At 31.9% G+C, this 22268-nt stretch overlaps 1 protein-coding gene across 1 annotated transcript in view; it reads left to right on the forward strand.

Annotated features, from left to right (window-relative positions):
- The first annotated feature begins 6107 nt into the window (after window positions 1–6107).
- LOC124359775 (4-hydroxybutyrate coenzyme A transferase) overlaps window positions 6108–22268 on the forward strand; it is a 74870-nt gene continuing 58709 nt past the window's right edge. The window contains exon 1 of the mRNA XM_046812796.1: window positions 6108–6609. Coding sequence (XP_046668752.1) covers window positions 6408–6609 — 202 coding nt within the window. The 5' untranslated portion in view covers window positions 6108–6407. The remainder of the gene's footprint in view (window positions 6610–22268) is intronic.

Here is a 22268-nt window from a genome sequence, read left to right on the forward strand (position 1 = left end):
TCCAAAGATATTCTTAACTTTTTTGTTTGTAAAATGAAAAATAAAATACAAGAATGTTTTAGATATAACTACAAACAATAAATATATTTGTAAACTAGAAGGTGTTTGGATGCATTAAGTATATTATGAAATTAAACATTAACAACCAAAATAAGGGCATTAACGTCTAACATTGTACAGCTGAATAGTAGAAAGTATTAAGTTTTATTAAATAAAATTATAAGTAAACTCATTTACTATCCGTCTATAAGACATTAAATAAAAAAATTTATGAACGTTATGACTACAAGCATTAGAAACTAGAAATCAGTACTGAATATGTAAAAGCATGAATTGATGATCTTTTTTTTAGTACATTCCCTTGGAACATTCATTTATGGTTTATTATTAATTATTACAGTTTATACATAGTTTTAAAACTTATAGAGGGGCTTAAGAAAGTTATTTACTTTAGTATAAAAACATACTTTATTTTATCGGAATAATTGAGAGAAATTAGTACATAATTTATTCTTCATGCATTATACAAATTAGAAGTAATTAATTAAAGAGAAATAATATTTAGCACAAGTAATATTTATTTTAAGAATGTTATATATCATTTATATAAACAAGTAAAGTTATATTATTGTGTATATAAAATTGCATGAAATAAAAAAATTAGGCTGTGTCAAAACAAAGAATCAGAATAGGTGCAAAGATATCCCACTACACATAACACATATGGTATGAAAAGAAGGGTTGATTGAATTTAAATTGGTTCATATTTTTTTATTACAGCGTCTAGTATCTGATGCTGTCTCTTACTTGACTCCTGGAATCTGGAGCCATGTTCGTATGAAGAGATCTAAAAAAGTCGGTGACAAAAAAGCCCAAAATGAACCTTTACATCGTTTTGATATGAATAAGTGAAGTGGCTGTCTCATTGTCTCATCTGGTGCACTAGGACGTTTCTGACACGATTTCTAAGCACAGTGGAGCAACCGAGTTTTAAAAAGCTAAAATCAACAATAAAAAAATACTTGTACTAGATAGCAGCTTGATCACAATGAAATTAATAAAGTAAACTCTGCATTACAGACCCATTTGGTAGCTCAGAAATGAGGTGGGTTAAGCACAGCTAACAGTTTTTGGGAGAGGATTGTTAGAAGCAATGAAAACCAATGAACGTATTAGTTATAGTCAGAATGTTTAGGAGATATAAGAACAACGTATTTTAGATCTAAACTGATGTAAAAAAACAACAAGAATAGTTTGTTTAGATTTGTGTGTGCACAAACTAACCATGTACCTTACAGACTGGTGTTGTTTCAACTGTAAACATCAGATTAAGCAATCTCCAAAACTGTTATGGTTATAAATGCAAGGACAACTTCAGACATAAGTAGTGAGTGATTGGCTGATCTAGCTGTGTTTTCTCATAATACTTTAGTATTAAAGATAAAATTTAGTACTGAAGTTTGTTGCCAATATTTTGCATATTATTTTCATAAGGATTGGTAAACTATCATTTTACTACCTTGTGGTACTTCACATTTGTTTGTGTAATTTTAAATGAAGTCAATTTCACTAGTATTATGTTTCTTTTTTTACTGTAGAATCAAATATAATATTAGAACACAGAATTTACGCATAATAGAAAACATGCTTTACAATGTCATTGTTATGTGACAATTTTCCATTATCTATATGGAATTGTAACAGACTTTTTATATAATCGACAGTTATCTTCACATGAATGTCAAAACATTTTAATGAGGTGCACAAATCAAATGTTTAAGCAGCACATTTAATTTCCTTGCATGGAACCTTAATATAAATGATTTTTGTATATATCAAACATGGGTTGTTTACATAATACTATAATTGAAGCAGCAATACATAGAATGGCAAGATTCCACGTAACAAAAAAATAAGTTCAAACAAACAATTTTCAGTTTTTATAATCGTGTACTGTGGCACAATAAACTCAGGAACTTTATTTCAATACCTTAAAAAATATAACTATAACTGTAATCCAGTACACAAAGCATGATGGATCATTTTGCTCCATAACAATTTCCTTCCACTTGCAGCTCATTAAGCTCAAAATTTCATTGCATTGTTTGTTTAGATACAACTGATAATCCTCAGAGATAAAGAGATTAAAAGACACCATTTTTAGCCAAATAGTCTGTCTTTACCTAATTGGACTACTGAGCTCATCAACTTTTTACTTATTCAATATCCTTCCATTTTGTCCCCCACCTAAGCCAGTGAGTCTAGCAATCAATTTCTTTTTGGAGAAAATTCCTCTGTAAATTTCAATAAAACCAGCTTATGTGTAAACAAGGAAAATATGCTCTTAGATCATATAATGCCATAAAAGATAATACTATAGTTGATAGCATACCCATTAATAGAATTATAACTCATATTTCAATTATTTATCAAAGATTGGCTTAATCAATTGAAAAGTGTAATATTACTTGAATAGTCTTCAAAAGAGACGTCTTATTTAGCTTGAATCTATTTTATTCTGTTAACAAATTATGGATAACACTCCCTATGGAACACATTTGATAATGCCTCCAGATTAGACTCTTGGCACTGTGTTAGTTCTAAATTGAAGATGTTTGATATGAGCACATGAATTGTGTGTAATGTATTAAAATTGTTTAATGATTTTAAGCATAACCCCATTATATGCCTTTGTGTTAAGGATATTCTCCCATGTGATTTTAAAGGATACAGCTATACACAGATACATTTAAATTGATTCAGAAGGCACAAATTATAGCAATTGAAGAGAGCTCTATTGATTTTCTCAAAAATATTAGCAAGAATTTCATCAATGTCACTGAAGCAGAGAAACCTAACAACAAATTTAACTGATAAAACACAATAAAGTTGTATTTTAAGATCATTATTATTGTATTTTAAGAGAATAATTGTTATTATCAATTACACTATGTATATATATATATATAATGTATATATATATATATATATATATATATATATATATATATATACATCCAAGTAGTTTAACTTATAAATAAAACACAAAATCCAGTGTTCATGTTTTAATTTTCGTGTTCCCAGAACCCTTCACTATGAATTAATAAAACATAGAAACAGAACCCAAACCAAGAATTTATTAAAACAACCAAAGAAATAATTTTAACAAACAAATACTATAAACAACATAATTTCAATCAGCTGTAGGTAGAATATTTGTAAATCTTACATAGAACTAAATATTTGTACAAGAATGAAAAGAGAATCGTCTTAGGTTCAACCTATCTGGTTGCCTTGATTTTTAAATTATTTGCTGTGCTATTTCAACATTTCTAAATTGATCAGATTAGTATTTTGATTGGGATTTGGCTCTAAATGGTAAATTCCTTTTAGGCCGAAGCAATTTTCTAATTTATTTTGATTGCGTATATATATATATATATAAAATAAAAATTATATGCGATTATATATATATATATATATATATATATATATATATATACATTATATATATGTCTGGATAGTCATGCACCATCATAGAACTCATTCATCTTGTCTATGAAGAAATGAAGTTTCATGCAAAATTTAAACTATAACAAATTTACTTATTGTGTTCTTTGTTGTCAACATGATTAAGACCAATGTAAAATTTTCACTAACGTTCAGCCAAGTTCTGTGGAGTGCATACTTGCCATGATTCGCTGTTGCCTATATAGAAATAATTCTTTATGAAAATTTCAAGTTCATCGGTCAGTAAATTCTTGAGATATCGCGGGGACAGAAAGAGGAAAATTAAATTTGTCCAGTCCCTTGAGTGATAAGCTTTGATGACATTCAGCCCATAATTAGCTTAGTTCCAAGGCCCTGATATAGACTAAAAATATATGTTCAAAAGGTTATATTTTACCTTATGTTTGTCATTTCTCTGAGGAATGTCCTGTGCTCCCTCCTTTACGTGGCAGGGAGCGATGGTTGTTTCATACTCAGGGACCAAAGATCAGACAACACTTATGGTGCCATGAGTGTAACTTACTCTCGGTATATTTACAGACAGACTACATATATTAACATTTTTTAAATCTGTAAACAATTGCTTTAACGTCCAAATCATTCATTAAAAGTGAATTGTGTGAATTTTTTATTCTCTTTGACGAAGTTATGATCAACAGACCTTTATTGACGTTTAACGGTGTCACGCTGTCACTTGCAAGCATGGAAGAAACAAATCGTCAATTGAGTCAAAACTATTCTAAATTCAAAGTGCCTTTAATCCACTCTAGACTTCTTTGTGTCTAGTAAATATGTTTTATTTTAGATTTTCAAAAACTGTATAAAAATGCTTATATCCCAAATTTAGACTTACTTTCAGGTCTAGATTCATTTCTTTATTCTGTTTGATATTCAAAGCAGATTCTGAATTCAAATAAGCATGGGACTATAAAACCACTTACTATTTTATCCAGACTGCCTTTTTCACTGATTTGAACGCTTTAATATAATTCTTCCACAGTTAAGTAACTATTGACAAATATTTCACTGTTGACAATATATTGGTTTTATCTTCAGGGCTTTGACTGGGAGGTAAATCTCATTAGCAACAAAATTCTGTTATTACCTATGTGTAGGTAACACGTTGCTCAAATGTGCAAGCAAGCATGCAATACTTCACATCACATCTACATGCTTCTTTTAATTGTTCTCAAATATTCTACCACTGTAAGCAAGATCTCTACATTGTTTTTCCTTGAAATATCCTGAAATGTGAAGAGAGTGTCCAATTTTCAGCCATAAGCAGTTCCTCCCCAATCTATTAATTATTAACCTTAAAAGGGACTCAAAAATGGAAAAGTAGGTTATTCTAACTGTATATGTGCCAGTTATATTCTTTATATTTTCAATTACATATAATTCTGTGCTATAATAAAGTTCATCTACATAGATGTTTCAAGATAGTTCCGTCATCAAGTTTAAGTCCTAGGAAATTAGGTTTATTTGCTAGTAAAACTTGAGGAACCGCAGGAGTTATTTCACTTCTTCCTCCAAAAATCAGCTGTTTACTTTTTAACACATTTACAGTAAAGTAATTTATATGGCAGTATTGGTATGAGATGTTCGGGGCTATAAAAGTGTTTATGCTGAGCTTTTCAGGTGAGGTATGTTTTTAGCATTAAAGTTGAGTCGTCATCATACATAAGCGTAATTTCTTATATAGCTTGGGAAGAATGTAAACAATACAAGACCTGAGACCGAACCTAAAGGTACATACCGCGTCATATATTATAGTTTTGATCTTACAGCCTTGGCAACTCCAGTGCCTGTTGTCCTCATTTTGGGTTCTGCCTTCCAGATAAGTACGAACACTCCTTTGTTTTTGTCCAGCACCTTGAAAGTCCAGTTTTTGCAGTATATGGTCATGGCCCAGGTAGTAAAATACCTTGTTGTGATTTAGGAAAACTGCTGTAGCAATGGTACCTGCTCTCTGTACCGTTTCCGTGTACAGTACTGATTGTACATTCAAAGATTAGATTTTTCAGTGTAAAGTCACAAGTTTCAATAAAATTCATAGTACATTTGAAGGATATGACTAAAATAACATTTTATTCTGTATAATGTTCATTGGTTAAGGCGTGCCCCAGTGTTATTCTATTTATTACAATTAATTCAGTGATAAACAGCCCATTGCAAGTTTTAAACCAAGGCTTTCTGTGAAATAATGTTTTATTTTCACATCTATTTGCCTTTAAAACTTAAAAATTAGTATAGATATACATTTTCAGTAATAATACTAAATTACTGTAATATGACAGTCATACGATAGTAATATTACCTTGGTTTTATTTCAAAAATATCAATTTCAAATACTGAAATATTACTGATTTCACAATATAGGGTTATCCTTATAATTATTTTGTAAAGGAAACAACCCCTTGATGAATAAGGAACATTGAGTATAGTACTATTCTTCCAAATACAGAAAAAGTCTCTGTTTCTCCCCTGCCGTTAGTCGGTCATGTGACTGTCAGCTGGTTTAATTTTTTCTGTTCCGTTCTGATTTTTCTGTCGGTAGGCTAATTTATGATCAAGATGGTCTTGGCTGTCATTTGCATTTGAACGTAGAATTTTTTCGACATTAGTTTCGTCTGCCGAGTGTCGTTGGCGTCGAGCTTCATTGGGTGGACTTGTGCAGTGGTGCTGTCGTGTTATCATTTGATTGGGATTGGCCTTCCTTGGTTCAATTGTTAATTGTTTGTAGTTTTTCGATTTGAAGTGCATACTTTCTATTTGGTTTATTTGTTAGAAAATTGATAGGTTGTTGGTACTTTAATTGAGTAGTATAGGTAAATCTAATTATCGTAATATTTTTAAGCAACATTTTATTCCACATTAACAAAATCATATATCTAATCATGGCTGCACCAGTCCAGAGGTTGTCTTCGCGGTTTAATAGTGTATTAAATAAAACAAACTGGGGAGCGGCCGCAATTTCGTCAACAAAATACAATAACAAGCCAAGAACTTATTTCACGTACAGTCCCGAAATAGCACAACCTCTTCAAAGAGAACCTAAGTGGACAACTGCAGAGGAAGCGGTAAAATGTATCAAGTCTGGTAAGTTAAAAAGTTTCATTAAAAGGTTCAATTATGATATTTCAACTGTAAATTTTCATTGTGACTGAAACACAACCAGCCTAGTAACGAGTTTGGATCCTTTCAAAGTGTTGTAGAATCCAAACACATTCCTTCCTCATGGGTGGGTAATCCTTTGGGTAGGGTATAAATTTCAAATAATGGGTGATTGGAGTCACGAAAATCTTTCAAAGCAATGTCGTGTAGTTGTATAAAACTGACTGCCATTTTTAATAATCAAATATTACTTATATAAAATTGAAATATTACATTACAGTACGTGTATTATTTGAAAGTGTTTACAGCTGTTGATATAGATTATTTAAGTTAATTGTTCAAAATAATTAATCAGTATCGATTGATTATATCGATGGTTGTGATTAAGTAATATCGTTTGCCAATTTCGATATAAAAAACCGGGTCCACTTATCATTCCATGTCAAATCACCTAATGGTCTGGACTGTGACCTGTCAGATTTTGATGATTTTTTGTATGTACCTACTAAGACTAGTTTTGGCATTTCATTTTGGAATGGAATTTCACATTTTCTGCCTTTTGGTTTTTGAGTGACAGGCTTTTTAAAAACCCATAAAAAGGCAGATTTTGGTCATGTCTCAGTATTTTCTAAACGCTCTATTTTAAAAACTACTGTATTAAAGCTAAAGAACTCAAATGTGTGACATTATTCTCCATTTGAAATGTTCTTTAATTTGGTATGTCACATGACTAATGTTTTGTATGTTTTAACTGTTTTTATCCTCCCAAAAACGGTTTTTGGAAAACCCACAATATGTCCCCTTCAATTTTTTAGAAAAATATATGTTATTTAGACTATAACTGACTACATATATGCCAAATTTCAGAATGGGACATAAAGGAGTTATTATTTTAAAACATTTTTTTGTTACTGGAGTACACACCGGTTTGGTGTGAGCAGCCATCACTAGGTAGTACATTTACTTTTTTAGGACCGGACCAAATTTTAGAATTTTAAGGGTGACCCTTTAAAAAAAAGTGACCTATCTAAAAAGACCAATTATGCAAAATTGGGACCTGTAAGCTTTTATAAAAAATCATAATCTTTACCTAAATATAAAGATATTGACAAGATCTTAGACTTGTTTTAATGGCGTATAACTTGGCAATCAGAAAGAAAATTATAATTGTCATGTCCAATTTATATACTCAATTTAGCTCTCCTCCCCCACCAAAAAAACTAAACAAATAATGTTTTTGTATGTTGTGTAGCATCAGAACTATAAATATTTTACTTGTGGGGAAACAACTGGATCTGTCTATAATATAATACTATAGTACAGTACAAAATTTCATTATTCAAATTTTGAAAAAAAAAGTAAATGAATTAAAAATAGGAAATGTTTTACCAGTACGCGTTTTCCTTATATCATGCTTATTTATGAAAATAAAGCTAACGTGCTGAAAAAATAATGAAGTTTACGGTAATTCTAAGCAATATATGGGTCATCCTCGATTTTTCTCATATTACAATATAATGTTCCAATAGTCAATTAGAAGAGGAAATGACTAGAATTTCTTGCCGGAAAGCAGTTATAGAGAGCAGGCAACCGCCAGACGGTCATATATTGCTTAGAGTTACCTATTAGTGATCAGGGGCACTGACGTGATCTGGGCTTCAAATTTGGAACTACTCGAGTTAATTTTTTTTTGTAAAAGAGCAAGCAGCGCGAAGCGCTGCGCAGCGGGCAGGCATCGTGCGTGATTTTATTAAAAATTTCTGATAAATTGTTATTACATATTACAATATAATGTAGGTAATGTATGTAAAACAATTTTAAACACATAATTACATGCTGGAAAGCAAAGTAAACCAATATAATCCGCCCAATACAAAATCTCCGTAAAAATTTGGTAAAGGAATCTGTGTCATTCCTTTGGCCTGAATCAATTCAGTATAGACGAAGATCACGCACGATGCTTGCCCGCTGCGCAGCGCTTCGCGCTGCTTGCTCTTTTAGAAAAAAAAATTAACTCGAGTAGTTCCAAATTTGAAGCCCAGATCACGTCAGTGCCCCTAATCACTAATAGGTAATTCTCGCGGTTGCCTGCTCCCTATAACTGCTTTCCAGCAAGAAATTCTAGTCATTTCCTTTTCTAATTGACTATTGGAACATTATATTGCAATATGAGTTGCCTGCTCCCTATAACTGCTTTCCGGCAAGAAATTCTAGTCATTTCCTTTTCTAATTGACTATTGGAACATTATATTGTAATATGAGAAAAAATCGAGGTTGACCCATACATTGCTTAGAATTACCAAGTTTACTTACTTTGCCTTACAGTTAAGATCAGTCTAAGAAACTGAATAGGTAAGACCAAACTTTTTTATTTCCTCCCTATCTTTATTAGATTTAGCTCCCTTATAGCAAAAACTGTATGTTCCAACGATGGTGGTGTTTCTTGTGGAAATTTTTGGCAAGGATTATATTTAGGGTGACCATGTTTGGGTAATTGTCCACCATATTAAAAAATGTAAGACTGTTTCAAATCTACTGTGGGAAAACATATTACTAAACCAAGGGATGTATTGTGAATTGTTTTTACTCCAGTATGACATGATTGTTGGTTTAATGGCCCAATATTTTCATGCAAATCAAAACTGTGGAAAAATTATGTGAGGCATTCTCAGACACATCCTCCAAGTCACTGTCATTAGAATTGGCTGCTTCATCAGTCATAATCACTAATTACTTGTCGGTTTACTGCACGTCTTCTTAGCCTAGGGTGATTTGTGTTTGAGGATAATCTAACCTTTTTTTCGCTATCTGATTTGTTTATGCTTAGTCTTAGGCTAGTCTGATTACCTTGGATACCAGATGTAGGTGGGATGTCAGGATCATAATCAGGGTCACTATCAGTGTCATCACCAAAAAGAACTAAAGTAATCAGCATTAGACACATCAGAGATCGATAATGCAAGCTCCCAATCTATTTCACTGATTCATTCAAGATTTTGGGATCCATAATAGTTGTATAAACATAAAAAAACTATTAAATCAATAGAGTTCGAAATTTATAAAAAGACAACTACCATAAAATCAATGTACAATCAAACGATTAGACCACAACCAAAACATAAACATAGACAAGCTGGTCTTTCATTATAAAATTTTGTACTGGATGATGAAATATCTTTGAAACCCGATCATTCCTCCTTTCTGGTCAAGATAATGTACATTCCACCTTCTCAGCACTGTTCCATCAATGTGTGTACAGAATACCCAAGTGGTAGTGAATTAAAAGACTTACTGTATAACGTATTTGATAATGAAGTAATAGTTGAAAATACTTACAAAATGTGGGTAACTGTAGATAGGTGATCAATGTAAACGGTAGTCAAAGGCACCAGTAATTTTATTGTTTTTATATATTTAGGCTTAAAATACACATACATTTATAACCAAGCAGCAAAAGAGACACTATAATTAAATAAACGAAAACTTAACAGAAGACCATTTATTCATTAATTGTGATTTGGCCAAAAATTATAACCTTCATCATATGAGATGAGATACAATCTTTTTTCTGGACAATCAGCCAAGCTACCCTTACCCCCCTTTAGTGTTTATTACAAATTCAAGGGAAATTTTAAAATCTTGTAAACAAATATGTTTATTAACGGTTTCTCTGGAACACAACATTGTTGCCTTTTACACTTCCCAGAAAAAATCTTTTAGAAATTTTGAAGCTGGCTGTGCCTTATCCTCTTAAAAAGATAACTTTTTCTCTGTTGTCAACACTACTCAGTACAAGAATAAAACAATTTTATAATCATGTTTGGATAAAAGTACTTTTTTCAAGTGGCAGTTATTTGCAACATCTTATTTCAGCCAGGATGAATTCCTTGAATGTATAATGTCAGTTTACCAAGTAACACCAACTGGTTTGGAATGTATCACTTCTGGTTTTATGACAGTAGCAAATGAAAATTCTTAGTGGCTGTGATATAGCCTATTGGACACAGTACCTTATGTAATGTACCAAATACATAACATACCAGTTTGGTATTGCTGCTCACACCAAACTGGTATGTACTCCAGTAGCAAAATATATATCTTTTAATAATCGCTTTATGTCCCATTCTGAAATTTGGCATATATGTAGTCAGTTATAATCTAAATAACACATATTTTTTCAAAATAATTAAAAGGGTATTTTGGGTTTTTCAAAAACCCTTTTTGGAGGAAAAAAAATTAAATATTCAAAAAACAGTCATGTGACATCAAATTACAGAATATTTCAAATGGAAAATAATGTCACACATTTGAGCTCTTCATCTGTATTTAGTGTTAAAGATATAGCGTTTAGAAAATACAGAGACATGACCAAAAACTGCACTTTGTGTGGGTTTTTAAAGCCTATCAATCACTCAAAAACCAAAATGCAAAAAATGAAAAATTTTACATTTTAACCAGTCTTGGTAGGTACAACTTCCATACAAAAAAATCATCAAAATTTGAGAGGTCAAGGTCCAAAATTATTTTTTTAGTGGTTGATTTGGAATGACCCTATAGTTATTTCAAATTATAGAATAGTTAAGCTCTATTCTTATAGCTAAAAAAGTAAATTTTAATCATTAATTATTACTGTCTATGTGTGTTTTTTAAATGTATCAAACAAAGCAGTGTAAAACTTACTAAAGCTTCTTACTATTTTGGAGGATAAACGTATCTGTTAGATAGTGACTGAAATAATACATGTTCATTGCCATTGTACTTGTATTATACCATTTGTAACATATAACAATGGTAAATGTCTGAAATCCTTCAAATAGAAATAATAAAATTTGGAAAGAGACACATTTTTTTTATCTCTTAAAAGAAACTAGTAGTTGAACAGGCTGATTGAGTTGCTTCCAGCCATGGCGATGAATGAAAAACATTCCTCGAGATAGAACTGAGCAGTAAAATATAAAATTTCAAAAGGCTTATTACTAATGCTTGAGAACTAAAAGTATTACAAACTCACCTAACTATAATATTCTACATAGCAGGGCAATAGCCACAATGGCTGGTAACCACTACCGTAGAAGTACACAAAGAATTGAAATTCATAGTACGAAACCAAGAAAACAAAACAATGTCTTTTCTGTTTATTATAGTAATAACTTAATTAAGTTGGTATAGTTCAAAGCGCACTCCGAACACTGCCACATTGAATATGCAGAAAACGTCACTTCACTACACACAAATGGAGAATAACAGTGATTATTTCTGTAAATAACTACACAACCAAATCTAACCAACTAGGAGAAGACATGTGCCGAGATGCCTAAAGAAGTTGTAAATTTTAAACATCACTGAAATAGCAATGGAAAAATGATGAATAAATCTTCACCATCAATGTAAAAAACTGTGGCCAAAATGAAAAAAAAAAAAACATAAAAAGTACAAAAATACTCTTATATTATCTTCAAATACAGTTGGTAGACCTAATTTTCTAGCTCAAATTTGTGTGTGAATGTTGACAACCCTGTTATCCTCTCCTCTTATACCTACCTCCTTAGCCTTTTATCCTCCCCTACCCAGAAACCCTGATTCCTAACAGTCCCCTAGGTGGGGATATAGCCTAATCTAAAATAAACACTAATAATATTTTTGTACACTATGTATGGTTGGTGACAACCTACAAATTGTTGAAATAAAAAGTATACTAGGCTATTTTAAGATATTGTTAAAAGTGGTTTTAGATCTCATTAGGTAATGTGGCTAAAGTAAACATTATCCCTGTATGAGTATATATAGTTATTTCATAAAATAAAAACCACTAGCAATAATACATATGTGTTCTAATCAAACTATAAATAGAGTACACTATAGCCTACTGTAATTGTTATGATGGATGCTTATTTTGCAACTAAAAACAACCTTAAGTAATAGGATTAATAGAAACGGTATTAGAACGTTCTACATTGCAACTTAAAAAATTGAAAATACAATTTTTACCTGTTTGTTGGTATTTTGCTTTAGTTTCACTTTAAAAAGCAATGAAAATCCAACTCAATATTTTTTCCACAGTAATTATTTCATAAACACAGTATATTTCGGAACCAATTCTGAAAAAGATTATAAAGACAACTTATAAACATTCTTGTGAGCGTTCTTTATGAAGTATTGCAAATTATTTAATTTATTAATACAAATACAGAACTTACATAAACATAACAAATATGTTTAAAAAGACAATTCAGTCTGTGCAATTAAAAACGGAGATTTATTAAAAATTGTAAACATTTTTACAAGTAGGCCTAAGCATTCTAAACATTTAACATGATTGAAGAGGGTAGCACTTAGTGTGAACTCTCTATATTTGCACACTGATGCCAGATATTTTTATGTAAAAGGATTTGTTGTGTTTAATTCAAATCCTGGTGCCCACTTCAAATAATGTCTAATGTCGCTTTAAATATATTTTGCAATTATTTTTTACAAAAATCTGGAAACCAGGACATAGGCATGGAAAGGTTTTTAATAGGATCATTTAACCTAACTGCAGATTGACTGGTCCTTATGCAATTTCTTACTTATACTAATTACTTAATGCTTTATAATTAAACCAACTTGCATAGATAAACCATAAAATCAACTAGGCTATATAAAAAGCAATTTAGTTCATAAATATTTTATTTCATTTATGTGTTCATTTAATGTAGAGTATCCACCATAGTATTTTATAAACATTAATAGGACCATATATCTCTAGTAATTAAATGAATACTGCTTTTATTAAAGAAGTGGAGTCTGGGCTGTCTCTCTATAACTCAATCTAATGTTTATTGTCTGTAATTTACTAACTAATCAATAACAATTTTCATGTCACAACGATAATGATCCAATTTCTAGGATTAATTAACAACAATAAATTGAGTACACTATAGTCTAATGTCAGTATGTTATTGATAGCAGAACGATGATAATAACACTTCTTCATTATTTTTATTACCTGTTTCCAAGAAAGAGAGACAAGACATAATCAGGTCCCTTAAACTAAAGACTTCTTCAGGTTATGATAAAATTTAATATCTAAATTGCTGAAATTATATTGGGAATACCTCATTGATCCACTTGTTCACTTAATTCTTTTGAAAGTGGAATCTTCCCAAATAGGTACATTAAAACTGTCTTTCATAAAACTCTTACATAAAAAAAGGAACAATGGATGTCCTTGACAACTTTATACCAATCTCTATTACATCAACATTTTCTTAAGTTTTTGAAAAGCAATTCCTATTAGGTTTTTGGCCTTTATTACTCAAAACAATGTTTTGTTCAAAAGTCAGTTTGAATTTGTTAAAGGTGGATCAACTATTATTGTGATGATCACACTTTTATGGATAAGTTGGTTAATGCTCTTGATAAAGGAAAAATCTGCTGTTTTGATGTATCTACGTGGGCATTTGATATGGCTTTGGAGAATAAAACATGTGATAAAACATGTACGGAATCTAATATGATCGTCCAGTGGCTTAGAGAAAATTCCACTAATATTATAAATTTATGCGAAAGTTTGAATGTTTGGATGTTTGGAGGTTTGTCCTCGAATCACGCTGAAACTGCTATACGGATTAAGTGCTGAAATTTGGAACAGGTATAGCTTTTGGCCTGAATTAACATTTAGAGTACTTTTTACCACCCATAAAACATTTATTTCACCAAATAAAGTCGAATTCAAATTGAAAAATTAGTTTGTTTACATTCGAATGTTATGATAAGAACGAAACGTAATAACGTTTCATAATTCAAATTAAACTGGCACTAAACAGCTGTTGACAGCTATAATTCGACAAACTTTCTGAAACATCTGTTTACATTTAAATTTAATCAATATACCGGAAGTACATAAGAAGTAGGTAGGACTTCCCCCTAGGTCGTAATAGGATTTTCAGTCCTAGCAAACTCAACTATGCCAACACGATTTTGACCAAAATATATTTCCGAGAACTATATAATCGAACGTATATAGTATTTTAATCGAGGCAATATGGCAAGCTTACCTGTGACATAGTAGGTAAGTGAGTTTAAATGGTCTTAAGTAGGCACTTTTTAACCGAAGTAGGCATCTCGGTCCTATGTAAGTATATATATTTTTTCCTCGTCAGAACAACAAGGCAAACTCTACTATGGTACTGGAAATATCTTAGACCTGAAAAATATGACAAGGACTGGAAATATACGCTTTTTGACTAAAGTAAGTTTCCGAGACCTATGTGATCCGAGATTTGTGTTTTCTTGATCGGGATTACAAGGCAGATTCAGCTGTGACGTTATGTATATAATTAATTAGAACCAGAAATGCTCCTACACGTGCCAAACATGATATAATAATTAAGTTAAACTCTGATAGTATTTACCATGAACTTAATAATATCTACCTGATGTATGCCTACTTACGTTTTAAAATGTTTTTAGGACTCCCATCATATTACATCATAATTGCTTTTTATAAGGACTTCAGTTCTAAAAATTGCGTGCGAAGCCGCAGGTAACAGCTAGTGGTAAATAAACCTATCTATCTTTGACCTGATAAAATATATTTTTCAAAATTGACATCTAATACATCCTATTAGCGAAAAAGTGAAATTTGTCTTATGACACTAGAAATAGAGACTTTGCAGTTATTCCTCAGAGTAGATTAAGTAAGACCCCTAGCGACCAATCTGTAACTACACCCAGGGTATACAATCACCTATTACCTCTAGTGCAGGTGTATGGCAGGAAAAGGTTTCTTAATAAATATTATTCATGGCTTTTGAACAACCCATTTTAGTCACTAGGGAATTTTTTCACGTAGAACATAATTTATTTTGATATTGCAATTTTGTTTATAGTTCCATCTACTGTATTTTTCAATTATGACATTTATTCATACTTTGACTCACATTTTAGTTGACCTAAGACTTGGCCTAAGTCAATGGTCCTTAATTTTATGGTAGTAAAATGATTTTGACTTTGACTATAAACACTGGTAAGACCAAATTACTAGATTTCACAATCATAGGAAAACGCTATGATGATCTTGGTGTTTGGGTTGATGACATGGGGATTGTTTCTGAACACAATGTTAAGTTCCTGGGTCTGTCTGTTGACAGGAATTTTAAGTTTTCCTCACAATAAACAATATAGCATGTAATATGTGTTCTTGAATTTTTGTGCACACTTCACAAACATTTCTGTCCTTCCTGCAGCATACTATGCTCAGATTTTCCCATACTTACGCTGTGGCAATCTGGGGATCAGAAAGAACTCATTCTTACTGTATTTTTATCTTATAAAAGAAGGCGTTGTGAAGTATTGCTGGAATTTGTCAATGAGAGCCTAGCAAACCTATTTTAAGACGTTTAAAATCCTAACTTTCCCTTACATTTATATATTTTACACAATTTTTTCAACAGAACCATAGCATTTTTAGTTTCTTATCCCACAATGTAAATACAGTCCTAGAAACAAAAATAAATTAATAAATATCCTTTTCAACACTAATCTTTTTTGAAAAATCACACTTATTATAATGCCATAGTATATTCAACACTACCTGAATTGTTAAGAACAGAGTTAGATTTAGATAGTTTGTAAAAGGAAGCTTTAGTTATTTTATTTTGTATGGGACTATTTCATGTACCGCGTTAGTTACCATCAAATTAAATATTATGTTTGAATGGTCATTTTGACACAAGCCAATGTATATATTTATGCTTCATAGCAATAAAGAATATTTTACTTTGACTTTGAAATATAAAAAAAGTAATGATTCATTGTATGTGTTCATTTAAATAACTTTTTAAAATTGAAGTAATGAGTGGTTATGTATTAATTTATATATCAACCGCTTTATTAGGTGTAAGAGCATTTTCACTTCCACGTTCTTGTTTTTGTAAACCAGCTAACATATATTATGTGCTCCTTATAAATATCAGCTGTAGTTATAAAAATCTAGGTGGTAATTATTTAGGAAATCGTTTAACATACATTTAAGTTATTTATGATTATGTTAATATGAATAGAAAATCACTGGATCGGCTGAAAATAAATCTATCAAACCATGACTGGAGAAGGGTTTACACTTTAGAGATAGTGGACGAATCCTACAATGTTTTTTTACACATCCTGACAATGAAACTTAACGCAGCATGTCCTGTGAAGAAAATTAAGCAAAGAAGAACAAACAGAGTGCAACAGTTCACAGACAAAATTGATACAGTTAAAACAAGACTATCTCAACTCTCTTCATAGGTATGAGCTAACTGGGTGGACAGAGGATAAAACCATCATGGCTGAGAGGAAGAAGTGTTATGACATCAACCTGAAGCAAGCTAAACAAGCAGAAGCAACCCAAAAAATTCTCCAATCGGACAAGTCTAAAGCAGTCTGGCAGATAATAAACCAGGAAAGAACAGCAAACCGAGGCAAAAAAGAAGCCCAGCCTATGAAACTTGTTACTGCAGGTAAAGTATTATACAAACCTAATGAAATTGCAGAGGAATGTAATAAATACTTTGCTAGTATAGCATTTAAAGCTAGGGGAGTCCCTCAGGGATCTGTACTCGGCCCTGTCTTGTTTATACTCTTGATCAATGACTTCCCTGACTCCGTAAAAGACTTGGTAGTTATGTTTGCAGATGACACAACCCTCCTGCTCCAAAGTGAAACCACCGAAGACCTCAGCATAAAAGCCTATATAGTTTTAAATATGACCTATGATTACTGCTCTTCAAATTACCTAGCTGCAAATCCATCCTAGGCGAAGCAGATTAACTTTGGAGGAAGGGGGGGGGACATGTTCCTGACATAAGTAATGAAGAGGAAACCAAGCTTCTGGGTCTAACCTTGGACGCTAAAAACCTTGAATCCACATATTGATAGCCTCTGCTAGAAGCTAAACATCGCCACCTATTTTATAAAAAGAATAAAAAGTGTAAGCAGTTGGGAAACGGCGAAAATCGCATACCATGCACTTATGGAAACTCACTTGAGGTACAGAGTCATTGTATGGGGCAGCACTTCAGCAGCAAACCTGAAGCGAGTGCTGAAAATACAAAAATCGGCTGTAAGATCTCTAGCCAATCTGGATTTTAAGGATAGCTGTAGACCAGCATTCAAACAGCAATATATATATATCAAAGAACTCATTCTACATATGAACAAGCTTGGACTTCCCAAGGTAACACAACCAAATTGTGATCCCGGAATGCGTCTCTGATACCGCCAGTCACATCAAACTGCCCTTCAAGAAACCTTCAACAATGGGAGCAAGACTTTACAATCAGCTCCCAGCTTCCTTCAAACAACTACCTGGAAAGGCAATGAAGAGGAAACTCGATTCATGGTTATTGGAACATCCTATATACACTGTTCAAGAATTCACCGACCAGATCAGCCAGACTTTACACTGAAACTCGGATCAACCATAAATGACAATCATGTATTATTATCATGTATCATGTTTATATTGTGACGCATAACTGTTCTCAATGTTCATGTTAATAAAGAGATTCTGATTATAATAATAATAATTCATTTAAGAATTATTTCTGGAATATCAATCAACCACAAGACAGCTATAATGAAAATGGTAAACAACAGTGGTACCAATAACTTATAAGACCAAATTACAAGATATTCCACAGCCAGAAACCAAGTTGCTTACAGTGTTACAATATGTGCTAGCTGGACTAATATAAAGAGAAATGTTTTGTGGTGTGAGAGCAAAGGTGTTTAACAGGTATTTCTCTACATGTTTCAGTTTCCATTGTTTGATGTTGCAAGATTTACAATTTATTGATGACGTTTAATAAAGAAATATGATCCCAGTTATTAGAGTATTTATTAAAATATGCTAGTATAAGCTATCGAAATATGAGTTATAATTTGTAAACTCTTATTTTTAGATTTACGTTATCTAAAAATAAACGTTTGTACGAGGGCAATCCAGAAAGTAGGTTACATTTTGATATGAACAAAAAACAAAGTAAAAGAAAAAAATAGTACTAAATACCTTTGAAAGTGGCACTAAATACTATTTTTCAACATAGTCACCAAACAAATTTAGATACTTATCATAGCGGTGAACTAGTTTGGAAATTCCAGTGTTATAAAATTCTGCCGCCTGAGACTTTTACCAGGTAGTCATACCCCCCAGCAGTTCATAAAGCGCTGTCACAAGCCAGGTTTTTATTGTTTGTAACAGGTGGTAATTGCTGGGTGCAAGGTCCGGACTGTAAGGCAGATGTGAAAACACCTCCCACTTAAAAGTATTCAGGACTTTTTGAGTCCAATTTGGCGTGTGTGATCAAGCATTGTCGTGCAAAAACAAAATTTTCAAACTTAACTTTCCTCTGTGCTTGTTTTGTACTGCTCTTCTTAACTTTTGCAAGGTTTCACTATACCTTGCAGAATTTATAGTTGTGCCACGTTCTAAGAAATCAACAAGAAGAACTCCTTTCCTTTCCCAAAAAACAGATGCCATAATCTTCTGTACCGACAATGTTTGCATCCATTTCCTTAGTTTTTGGGTGAGTGTGTGTGCCTCCACTCCATAGACTGTAATTTGGTTTCTCAATCCACATATTTTACCCAAGTCTCATCTCCTATAATGATTTGATCGAGCAGCAAGTCACCATCTTTTTTGTAAGTGTCCAAAAATGTCAATAAAGTAGACATACACTGATTTTTATGGATTTCTGTTAAGATTTTCGGTACTCATATTGCACCAAATTTATGGTAACCTAACTTCTGTGTAACATTTCCTTTAACAAACTTCTTGATATTTGAGAAAAACTAATTAAAAGTTCTGTTATTGTGAATCGGTGGTCTTCTTCAATCTTCTCATCAATTTTAGAGACAATTTCATTGGTCACACTGCTTGGCCGTCCACTTCGTTCGTCATTATGGACATTAGTTCGACCATTTTCAAACCTAATACACCACTGACACACTCCAGCATCAGTAATCATATTGTTACCATTAACTCCACAGAGTTGGTGATAAATCTGAATTGGTTTATTTTGCTTAGCCAACAAAAACCGTATTACCTACCGCACTTCACAACTCATGGAATTTTCAATTACGTCACACTTTTTAAACTGTTATTTGTAAAACAATAAGGAGCGACAGTAACTTCTCACTAGCACGGCTGGATATCCACTGAATGGAGAAACGCCCTGACATCTCAAAGTGGCGATAATCCCACCTCTAGTGGCTATAAAACGAAACGTAATCTACTTTCTGGATAGCCCTCATACAATGTGTACAAAATTGTATAAAATAATAATTTATGATATAAATTATAAAGCAGTTAGCAGTGAGAAGTTTTGGTAATACAAAATTTTCTAATTCGTCATTGTATTAAATTTATTACAGTTTTAGTTTAAAAGATTGTATTTTATGTTGTGAACTTATAACACTTTTTCACATTTTCTATAATTTAACAATACAGTAAGTTATCTATTAATAGATACACTACAATTTGGTATGTGTTTGAAGTGTGTTGCAAAGTTATGACTTTGTTTATATTGGCTTACAACACTCTGTGGAACTGATTAGTCCTGTCTGTTACAGCAATAGTTTGCATTGGCAATGTTTGCAGACGGTACCATAATGTGGTTGAGTTTTTGAAACCCAACGGTCACTGCACTTTAAATCAAGCCGTAGCATCATTAATTTATTTTGACTTTGTTAGAGATATATTCATCAAATATGTTTATTTATAGTTTCTTTAATTGCACAACAAAATTATACTATGAGAAGGAAATGTATGTGACAGTGTTTAAATACAACAATTAGTAATTTTTGTTTGTGATAGTAAAATTTCAAGTGGCTCTTGTATAATGCTAATGTTAATAAGCTACTGATTAAAATTAGTTGACACATTTACAAGCTCTATGTACGAGCAGACCAGCCACTCTTTGGAAATAGGCTGTTTGATAATTAAGAATTTCATTGTATAACTTACTGTCATAGCTTGAGAGATTTTGCTATATGAGATGTCACTACCATTAGTATGAGAAGCCAAGGACGCATCCAGAATACATATAAAATGGGAAGAATGAAATGGCCTCCTGATTCTTACTTTCTTATTAAAAGTGATGACAAGTGGCATCAGCTGCTGATTTCTCATTCCAGGATTCTCTGGACAGTTAAGAAGTCCTCAGTTACTTGGTTTTGACACTGCCATTTTTCCATTTGGTTCTTGTTTCAGTTTGACTTTTACTTTCAGTCCAGTTTTATTGTTATATAAATGAAACAGTGATCCAAGTTGCCGATTTCAAATGCCAGGGCCACTCAAAAGCTTAAGAAGTTCTGAGTTACTTAGTTATGAGACTGCATCTTTTCCTAACTTAGACTCTGTTTCACACCAATAAGATTTCCAGATATTCAGCTGGAGAACATAGACTCCATCAACCTCTCAAACTCGCTGTGCTACTTGTCATAACTCATCGTCTTAAGGCAGGTGTTAATCGTTGATGATTTCCAATTAATAGTGAAGAACATGGTATTGTACCAATAATTACAATCATACAACATATAATATATAAAATAAAATATAATATAATGTATGTATTATGCCAAATTAAAAAAGTTTTGATATATATCTCGATTTACTTTAATTACTTTTTTTAGCTATTTTTGAATCTTTGTGCAAAATCTACTACCATTTTATTTTCACCCTTTTTGTACAATTGCTTTATAATACTGGAAATTCAACCTATATACAACCTATTATATATTATTTTCAAGAAAATTCAAGGGATAATATACTTGTTAAGTATTTATACTATGTTTTTAGTTAGGAATTTGCAGAACTGTTATGTTTGTCTTTACTAGACACTAGTTCCTGTTCACAGCTAATAGTTCTCTCCAATCACTTGATTTGTCCCTAAAATTGAATGTATCTTCATCAGCCATATTACTAATAAGAAATAAAACAAACTAAAAATAAATCAAATACGCAAGCATCAAAACACAACAGCAGATGTAAATAATAAACATAAGCTGGCCAAACATGTCACAGATGACAGATATCAGTTGTTTGTTGCTCCTGCCTTGTGTAAGCGTATCTTTTAAAGTAGTTGTGATCGCTTAGACATTGACTGATCTCGTTAAAACAAGTACTGTTGGAATTGTAATGAAATTGCTCAAAGAGTTGGCATCTGGAACATTTTTTATAACTATACAGGTTTTTTTGTTATTTGAAAGAAAATAACATAATTATATTTTTTATTTTCCCCTCATGTATTGAAACTTATGTGCAAAATATGGTTTCCTTACTTTAAATAATTCTAGAGATATTAATTTTTTAGTACAAACTACAAAATGGCGGATATGGGCTAAATGACACATTTCTTGACAAGTATTTTTTCTTTGTCAGGCCTATTTTTACGACTGAGACTTCACATATCATCTCAATAATGTGCTCTTCTAGTCCCAGACTTTTTGTTTTATGAGCCAAACATAAGGTCCTGACATTGTCCTGAGGTTTAACTTGTTGGACAGATTAAACTGAGGGGTTGATGGGTAGAGATTATGATTGTCGATTTATAAGTTTTAATTTTTAATTTTCTGTGACATGAAAACTGGTTTTATATTCGAACAAAGGTTTGTTTTAG

The sequence above is a fragment of the Homalodisca vitripennis genome, chromosome 4 (genome assembly GCF_021130785.1).
Source record: "Homalodisca vitripennis isolate AUS2020 chromosome 4, UT_GWSS_2.1, whole genome shotgun sequence".
In the NCBI taxonomy this organism is placed as follows: Eukaryota; Metazoa; Arthropoda; class Insecta; order Hemiptera; family Cicadellidae; genus Homalodisca; species Homalodisca vitripennis.